Source organism: Meleagris gallopavo, chromosome 1, assembly GCF_000146605.3.
Source record: "Meleagris gallopavo isolate NT-WF06-2002-E0010 breed Aviagen turkey brand Nicholas breeding stock chromosome 1, Turkey_5.1, whole genome shotgun sequence".
In the NCBI taxonomy this organism is placed as follows: domain Eukaryota; kingdom Metazoa; phylum Chordata; class Aves; order Galliformes; family Phasianidae; genus Meleagris; species Meleagris gallopavo.
Genome location: NC_015011.2, coordinates 56514521 through 56524407, shown reverse-complemented (window position 1 = coordinate 56524407; position 9887 = coordinate 56514521). Strand labels below are relative to the sequence as shown.

Genomic DNA, 9887 nt, shown 5'->3' with positions numbered 1-9887 from the left:
AAAAAAAGAAGTATTAAAATTAATAAGACAGTTACTAACTTGGTAGAAACAACAGTGGAATGAAGAGCTGGGGATGAGCCTGTAGAACCAGGACAGAGAAGGATTTCTGAGCTCTGGAGTAGGGGAGATAATTAACTTGAGCAGGTAATAGGGGGCTGCTGCAGGACAGTTGTGGGGGCAAACAGGGAATATGGAAAACTAACAGTCCAAAAGAGCATAAGAGACTGCCAACATCCACTAAAAAGCAATGACCAGAGTTGATTTACTGGGGAAACACCACAAGGGAAAAAAACCATTAACAGTGTGGAGGAGCCATGAATTGACTGGAGGAGATGGGAAAGAGGGAAAGTGGCTTTGGAAAAACTGGAAACATTCTGAGCAGCATTCTGACAGTTCTTCCCCAGATCACAGCATGATGCGAGGGAAGGAACCTGCAGTTACAGTCCTGTAGGCAGAGAAGGGCAGAAGCATGTGCAGCTGGACACGAGGTTCTCACGAGGACATCAAGGCATGTGGAGTCAGTAGGATGGACAGCACGGCACTTCTGGTGCCATCCCACTCCCCATAAACACTATTCAGTTGCAAAGTAAAGAACCAAAAAAGAACTGCAGAATTCAAGTTGCGTACATGCGTTGTGTATATTCATCACGGAAGTCTGTAAATACACCACACCAGTCTTTTTGCCATAAAATGTCATCCACAGGATAAATTCAGCTTGCTTAATGAACACTCATTCTATGTTTTGTTTACTTTCAGCATTTGGTGTAAAAGCCTGGCCTCGTTTACTTTTATGATATTCAGACCCTTCTCTGAAGAGGAAGGATCTTTTTTAGTCTTCTAGTAGAACCATAATGCTCTATAAATACAGCAGTCTACCAACACTCATCACTACAACAGGATCAAACTCAGGTTTCACAGTTACTTGCATTCTCGCTTTTTTCCCTCCATTTCTCAGTATTTGGCTTTCTGTCTTCCTAGCATGATCAGCGTTGCCTTTTGTGGTTGATTCTTGAACGACACTTAGAAAGCACAAAAGACATGGCATCTCTAGTTTCTGTAAACTTTGTTTAAAATTAACACTGCATTGAGAAATGAAACAGAAAATACAAATAAATACAGAAATTCTCAGTTTTGACTGTATTGTTCCGATCTACAAGTAAATAACATATTAGAACAATTATCACAGCTATTCAATGGCATAATAGTCTTTGGAACACATACCTATAAAAAATGTGAAAGCAGCAGTATATTTGACAGTTTAACAGTATAAACAGATTAGACTCACAAAGAATGAGGGGCAAACAGATGGAGAGGAAACTAAGAAAAAAACAAACCCACACTTAGAACCCCCCATAGCAGGTCACTGCCAGAGTCTCATGTCCCAGTCCCAGAGCTGTGTCCCTGGGACCATGAAGGTCTCCCTCTGAATCACAGCACGGTCCCAAATTAATCTCTGAGGCTTTCAGGGAAAATCAGGAATACAAATCAAAGTCTCCTTTATTTTATTGTATCTGCAGTACTAAAATTCACTTTCCATTTTAATGTACTGGTATTAAACTTATCATTTTATCATTAAGATTATTGTTTTCCCTAAGCATTTGCAATAGCATCCATCATGATACTATTGGAGAGTTTTCAACGTCTCAATTTCAGTTAAATGAATTGCATAAATTCCCCTATTTCTACAGAGGGAGCGAAGCGCAAGAGATAAGAGGTTCCTAGCAGTTCTTCTCTAAAGCTAAGGATATGTGTATCTGTTCTGAATCTGATTCATTATTTTCAGTAATACAAAGCAGCAAGTATTAATGTAAAATCTTTTTAAAAATCTTTACCAGCAAAGAGGAGTATGTAACGTTAGCTGTTTCTATGGATTTTAATTGATTTTTAATCTGCTGATGGTAGACTGTAAATAAATGCTCAAAGCACACACGAGTGCAAGTCAATAGGAAGTTTTATTAGTTTGCTTTCAGAGAATTATAGTAATGATCGAAGGACTCTGAAGCACGCAGCGGCCCACAGGCTGAATGGCTTCTCTTCTCCTCACAAGGCTGTTTGAACACCACCTCCATAAGGGCCCAATTCAGCAAGAATTTACATTTGACTTCCGCACTATGGAAGCCCAGGATGGCTGCAAAGAAAGTGCTAACCCTTTTTTATAGAATAGGGCCCTAATTCATTGGCAAGGTAGTCAGTAAAAAGCCCTTGTATATAGCACACCTCATTTATAAATTATTTCACAGAGTTCTAGAAAAGGCTTGAAACAAATAGAAGGGGTTTTTTTCCTCCTCTCCTGTAGCAAAAGAGAAGGAAAGGGTCTTGCATACAAAATTTATTTTTTTCCCTACCTCTTTTAACCCCTGTAAGTACTCTGGTGTTAATACTTTAATACAGGCACACTTTGCATGTGTTTCCAACATCATATTCACATTGCTTTTCTTCACATCAATTTTCTTGCACTATCTGTGTACAGTGAAAAATTAAGGCCCCTAAAATGTTATTCTCAACTGGCAACCAAAGCTTATTCCTTTCCACATCCCCCTTATTTTATTCTGCCACTTGAAAAGAGGTCATCAAAACAACAAAGTTTAAAAAAGCCAAGCTAAAAATTCCTTAGTTTTAGTAAGTCCAGGCTACCAAAGTAAGACAGAGCACACTTCTTCAGAATCAGGATGGTCAACACTGCTTCCACCTCTGCACCCCAACAATGTACTCAGTGACAAACAGCTCATAGCATCACATCTTCTGACATTTTGGAGAAGCCCTGAGAAAAGTTTTCTCATGCTTCCTTCCTAGCAGTAGACAGTTATGTCTTTCTCACCCAGAACTGGAAAGTAAGACGAAAGTGTGCAGCAGATATGTGTCAGAACACAAAGTCAGTGGCACTGACTACTGCAGCACTGAGGGCACCCAGTAGCTTGCTTCAGCATTTGCCTGCAATTTAAGCTGACTACCAAAGAAATGTTTGCCTATTAAACACAGGAGCAACAATAGCAACACAACACACACACAGAAAAAGAACAGTCAATTTTCTCAGCCAACCTGGTAGTTTGTAAGCAGGATAGTAGCATCATCTTCTGCTCACCTGCCCACATGGAAAAAAAGAAAAAAAAACAAAGAAAAAAAAAGAAGGAAAAAAAAAAAAAAGGAAGACTCTTCACTTAAATTTAAAACTCACAAAAGCTCAGCAAAGGAGAACGAAAGCAAATGGCAAAAAAACCTCATGGTCATGAAGGTTACATACAGACCAAACAGAGGACCATTCTTTGTAAGGACTTGGACAGTTATAAAACATATGCAGACATGACTCTGTCCATCCTTAAAATACAATCACAGCTCAACTTGATTCATAGGTCCTGTGCATTATTACATTTAAGGGATCAACTGTAGGGTAGCCCAAAGATGGCTGAAGTCATCCAGTTTTACTGGCACCGAGTGCATCACCAGTGACACAGTAATTATCTGATCATACACAAAACACATTTTATTACGCATTACAAGATTCTTCAAGACCAAAAAGAAATAATGAAATTATGGAAAAAGCATTAAAATTAAAACCAGAAACTACTTACATTACCTTTTTACCTTCTTTAACAAGATGTGTTACCCAACAATATAGAAAGACAGCATGTTGATTTCATGCCTAATTTGAGGAAAAAATACTGAACGTATACAAAATTCGCGAAGATACATCCAGCCAGAATTCCATTAGGGTACCATGAGGGTCTTAGCTTACTTCTAACAATAGCTACAAGGAGCAACACTAGTCAACAATGTCAAATCAAATGTTCATCCTCGTGCACTTAGATAATTTGCCCTCTTTGGCCTCCTCAGAACATCTTTTTATTTGGTCAGTGTAATTGTATATATTGCCTACAAAATTGAGCACATAGATTGCTCAGAGAAGTATTTACTCTAGCAATTAAGTATGTGCCACCAATCAGTCAGTCAGTGTTATTTCGGACTCATGAGTGGCTATCACATACTCTAAAGAAAAGCACTACAAACAATGCCAGATACCTTCCAGGAAACCACTGAATGTGCCCAAATCCTCAACATCTTCAGGGAGAGGAGCTGTTGTGATGATCAGCAGGCAACTGCCCAAATCCTCTCAAATGGGGAGTTACTGGACCACACATTAGGAACCCAAACCCTTGGGATAAAATAACTTTCCAATAATATTCTGCATTATCTGACTGTCTCAGGTTAATTCCTTGGATAGATTTGTACAGATAAAGATGTGTTTCAGCACAACAATTATTCTTCTGTTCTGTTTTGACTATAAAATAAATGGTTAAATCCACTGGTTACTGGCTCATAAAACAATTTGTTGGAATAATGAATTCAAATATACTAATAGGATACAGAGGTTCACCATTAATTGTTTAATCCGTAGCTGCATAATATTGCACTGAATTATTTTCCCCCTTTTACCCCTTGCTAGGAACTGACACAAGTACAATAATTAAAATAAATTTGAACACAACCATTTGGAAAATTGCCAAAATTTTCAAGAACTTATAATTTTCTTTTCCTCCACATCCTTTCCCAAGATAAAATACAGTTTTGACATCTTGGTAAAAAAACAGTTGCAAACTGTTACTTACAATTTAGGAAAAAATCACTGTTTTAATCATGACCTTTCATCTGTCCTTGATTTGGAGGGAAAGGGTGGGGGAAATAGGCCACTTACAGAAACAATCCTACTGGGCTTTCGTCTCACTGATTGACAGCCCCATGTGGCTAAACACATTCACAATTATAAATAAAAACTACCCCGCTCAAAATGGCAGAACTTATCCTCCATCAAGCAAGATGGAGCAAGTACAGCTTTTGAGTGTAGAAGGCTGAAATGACCTTTGAGATATGTGATAAATGTGAACTGCTCTGTGTTGTCCATTTCCAGCCATGTTAGACAAAAGGAGACTTCTGATTAGTATTTACACAACGTCCAGAACACTTAAATACTTGGTGTGTTGTTGTTACAAGAATGAAAATCACATTAACAAAAGCTAATGCTAATAGTAATGTATACCAATAGGCTCTCTTCAGTTTAAGACTGTATCTGAATACAGGCTATTAGAAGAAAGGTAGGCTATGCTACCAGTTGCAGAGTCCTTGCAGATATTTTCAAAATCTGACAGAACACTTAATGTTTGTTTAAGACGATGCAAAAAAAACAGCATCTTGTTGGAATCTCTCACTAGGAACTCATTCTGGGAGCTAAATCAGCCAAAAATACTTCAGTGTTTCCAAAAGTCAGGTTTCTGCCAGTTTTACTTGCTGACCAGGCTTCTGGTGAGGCAGGAGAGACCAATGCAGAGGGAAATTGCGAAAGCACGTGGCCAGAATAGAAGGGCAAAGGAGCAGAGTTGCCTCTTTCCTTAAGCAGCATATGTGGGTACAGACATCACCAAAATACATCCCAGAAGTGGGCTGCATCCTGGGAAGAAATATCTTCTCACTCTGTTAATGGAACCTTCTGCAGTCTCCCCTTTGTGCCTTGATTTCTAAAGGCAAAAAAGGTATATTGAACCACATTTACGTTTATAAAGTGCTCAGAGATCAATGAAACAACTAGTTCGAGTACCAATAAAACCTGACCTGGAACTGGATTATTAGCTCCCTGCTGAAGGCGCTGCTAGCAATGCCCTGAACATCATGCCACTCTGCTTCAGTGAACGCAGCACAGCCTCTAGCTGCAAAGATGACCAAAAACTATTTCAAAATATTTCGTTACACCTTTTTCTAACCACTTATTTCCAAAAAGTGAAACTCAAAACCAGAACAATCTAAAATGCTGTATAATGATCACACACGTCTTAGTCACTTCGAAGGGGAAAAAGACCCACTCCTTCCCCTTCAGTGCACTCCTTTAACCACTTCTGCTTCTGTGCTGGAACCGCACCCAAGCCACAGGAAGCACAGGAACTTCTCATATGCATATCATAAGCACTGGGGCAGGCACCTTTTATATCAAACGGGCTTTATAAAACAATTGCTGACTTATTGATAACATCCCCATAAATACTTTCTGTTCAGGTATCCAGTACAAGGTATGAGTTTAACTGCCTTGAAATACCCTCAGAAACTTCACAAGCCTGCTGAAAAAAGGCAGGGGTTTCCCTTCTCCCTCCAGCACACCATTTCCTGAAAACAGAAGACAAATTGAGCTGAGTAACTTGGACCAGAACCGGCAGCAGGAGGTTGGGTTGGGCAGGAACAGTGCTTGTCTGTCTAGGTAGCATCCCTGCCAGTGCTCCCACTAAAATTAGAACGCAGGCGACAGCACCTTGGCTCCTGTCACTTGCTGGAGACAAATCTTTAGCTATTTCAGCAGCCAAGGGGTGGCATTTTGGTCTCTGCCTGCCAGTCCCAAACAGCAGTGCCACCTTAGTAGCTGAGCTCCCTGGCAGCAGCAGCTCCCATCCTGTAGCAACTCCAACAAAAGCTCAGTACTCATCCACCTTAGCACCAAAAGGTGACCTCGATCCCAACAACAGAAATAGGAGAAACCAAAGCAAAGGGCACATCTGCTAGAAACGGGGAGTAAGTTCAGAAGGCAGAACAACAATGTTGACTTGTCATAGACTGAACCTCTAGTTTGACTATGTCAAACAGTAATATCAGTACAGAAGCAGACACTTTATAATTAATAAAGAATACACAGATATCATACAATCAATCAGAATCAATCAAAGAACGGTTTGGTTGGAAAGATCTTTAAAGACCATCTAGTTCCAACCACTCTGCTCCCCTTGAGAGATATGGGAAAAGTAATCACCAGCAAAAAATTCTCATACTAGGAAAAAAGATATTCCCAAAATGACAGTAGAAGAGATTCCAAAATACAACTACAAGGGTGATACTTATAGAAGAGGAAATGAGGGAAGGACTGACCAAGCATTCCCAAAGCAAGAAGACAAAAACTCAGCAAATGAGGAACAATGTTTCTGCATAATGTGCTAGTAAACAATTTACAGTTTGCTGATGCAGAATCAGAGGAAACATAACCTCAAGATCAATTAGAGGTAATTTAAGCAAGGAAACATTAAGACCTCTGCATCAGTATCAAAAAAATAATCCTGTAAAAGGAGAGCAGGAAGAAAAGCTACAGCAAATTAAGGAAAGAAAAGGAGACAATATCTGAAACACATGTTAATATGAAACTGAGGGTCTTACAGGCACTTTTAAAAAGAAAAAAAAAAAAGCATACAAAAGAACAGGAGAAGAGAGGAAAGACGAAGAAGTGGTATTTTGGACACAACAAAGGGAAGTACAGTGAGTGACACATGACAGAGCTCAGTCTTTGGAGCCTCCGGGAAACAGCTGTATCCAGAAGACAAAAGGGGAGGTGCCGCTGGAGGGAGTGCTGTGGTGGCACAAGGACTACGGTGACATCACTGAGCAACAGGCTGTGATGCCACTGAGTTTTGGGCGCTGGCAGGGCCTGGCCCGGTCACTCTCGTGCCTGGACTCCTGCCGAGCGAGTGTGTGCGGCTTGGAGGTGGAGCGAGGATTTTGCTTGTGTGTTGGGCTGTGCTTTGGGGACTGCTGGCAGCTGCCCTCAGTGCCCATCCCTACAGCCATCACTTGTGTTCCCCTGGCCTGCCTGGCTCAGGCAGCAGGGGCCTCCACGAGGTGCACGTGCAGCAGCACAGGTGAGCTGGGTGGGGACACGTCCCCCAGGGTGGCCATGGGGTGAGCTTTGGGGAGCTGCCAGGGCCAGGGGTGCAGTCTGACCCCGTGAGGGCGTGGGGCATGGGACAGCACAGGTGTGGGGTCTGGAGGGTTTCCTGCTGAGGGAGCAGGACCTTTCTTCTGTCTGTCCCTGGGACAGGGAATGACTATGGTGGCCTCTCTTCCTCTTGCAGTGCTCATCTTCCACTGCTGAGGCACTAGTGAGGGAGAGCGACTCATCTTCACTCCCCATCAGGCCTCAGCGTGAAGACCATGGCAGCAGAGGAGGCGTGGACGTGTCCCATCTGCCGTGAGGTGCGAAAGGACATTGCATACGCAGTACCGTGCCGTCACGAGTTCTGCCTCGGCTGCATCCTGCGGTGGGCCAAGCAGAAGGAGACCTGCCCGCTCTGCAGGAGAATAATGACAATCGTTAAGGTTGCTGAGTGGGACGAGGACAATGAATTGGATTTCATCATCTGTCCCCCAGCACCACCAGTTCCTGCCTGCTTCCAGGCAGGCACTGCTCATATGTACAGCCCCCAGAGCCATGCACCGTCTCCTCCACCCTTTCTGCTCCTCCCAGAGGAGCAGGATGATGTGGAGGAAGAGGAGAGGCCAATAGTGGGTGGTCTCCTGATGGAGGTCTGGGCAGCCCTGTTCAGGCAGCACCAAGAGATGCTTGACCCTGTGCTGCCGTGGCTGCGCCAGGAGTTACAAAACATCTTTGGGACACAGTGGCGGGAGGCAATGGCAACAGAGAGCCTCATCTTGAATGCCCTGTGTCACATCGGGCTGGACAGCGAGGCCCTAATCCACCTGCTGCGGCCTGCCCTGGGGGACAGAGCGGTGACGCTCATCCAGGGCCTTGTGAACGCCATTGTGAGCCAGTGGGGCGAGGAGGCCCACGGGCAGCGGGGCCTCCAGGGCGTCCACATGTCCAGAGGGCAGCAGGAGGGCCCTGCAGCCAGGGGGCAGGAGGACAGCATGGTGGCTGCCCCTGGCCCCGCAGCCTCCCCACCAGGGACCGAAACATCAAGGCCTGGACTCAATGGCAGCACTGAAAATCTCATCAGAGAGGAGCAGCCCAGCATACCAGAGGCTGTCCTGGATCTCAGTCACACCCCAGCTGCACACATCCCCAGGGAACAGGAGGAGCCCCATGAGGAGATGGAGCAGGCGGCAGCATCAGGCCCCTCTGCCCAGGGCAGCAGCCCCTCCGCTCCTGCCCACTCGCCTGCGGGGGCCCAGCGGCCCCGTAAGAGGAGGGCTGGCACTGACCTGGATCCACAGCAGCCCTGCAAGAAGCCACCCCCTCGTAAGCAGTAGCAGGGATTACACTTATATTTAATTAAAAAATAAATAATAACTTTAAAAAAGACTCATGTCATTTAAATGGCTATATTTGGACTGAGCACTGGGTTTTAAGATAGTCTGGAAAGCACACACATGAAACACTCATCAGTACCCATTCATCCTGAGACCCTTTCAAAGTTTTATGTGATGGATTTAAATCAATGACGGCATACCTTCAAACAATCATTAAAAAGAAGCACACAGATTTAAGACAGAACAACACTCAGTGTAGGCGTCAATTCTGGAATTGCATTCTTTAAACAGACATACTGTGGTCTGCTGATTCCTAGGAAACAAGAGAACAAGGTGGACAAATCTGAAGCATTCGGTCTTCACATGGAAGGAAAAAAAATAAGTGATTGTTGGTCATCTGATGTACTAAGTCATACTTGATACTATTCTCTCTGTGCAAAGTTAGATTCAATAGCAGTACTTGCAGAATGTTGTTCTGCATGAGAGCATCAAAACTAGTTCTGAAAAACAACAATGTGGAAGGTACTCAAACTGCCAGTAAGGAAGCCATACTCCAAGAAATATTGAGCATGCTCTTCTCCCATTGACTTCTCCCCGTGCACAGGAGCTGGCAACTTACCAAAAGTAGCCATATGATCAGGCAATACGTAACAAAAAAGCAGGAAAGTCAAGAAAATGGCTTTCTACCTGTGAACCTAATTCATTGTGAAAGAGATAGTTTCCCACAATCACTGTGCTCTATCTGATACTGCAGGCACAAATATAAATGGAATATGGTACATTCACCAATTGGAGATTTGGACCTTAAACATTAACCTTTCTCCTTAACAGTCATATCCAATGTAATGCACCATAGGAAGCCAAAGCACTGGGCCTGATCC

At 43.2% G+C, this 9887-nt stretch overlaps 1 protein-coding gene across 1 annotated transcript; it reads left to right on the top strand.

Moving 5' to 3' along the window:
• Positions 1–5855: 5855 nt before the first annotated feature.
• On the top strand, positions 5856–9006 carry LOC109367908 (E3 ubiquitin-protein ligase Topors-like). The gene is made up of 2 exons (XM_019615933.2): positions 5856–7658; positions 7872–9006. The coding sequence occupies exon 2, from the start codon at positions 7951–7953 to the stop codon at positions 9004–9006; it is 1056 nt and encodes a 351-aa protein (XP_019471478.1). The 5' UTR covers positions 5856–7658; positions 7872–7950.
• Positions 9007–9887: the final 881 nt, after the last annotated feature.

Coding starts and splice junctions, on each gene's coding strand:
- LOC109367908 (XM_019615933.2), top strand. CDS start 7,951: ATGGCAGCAGAGGAGGCGTGGACGTGTCCCATCTGCCGTGAGGTGCGA.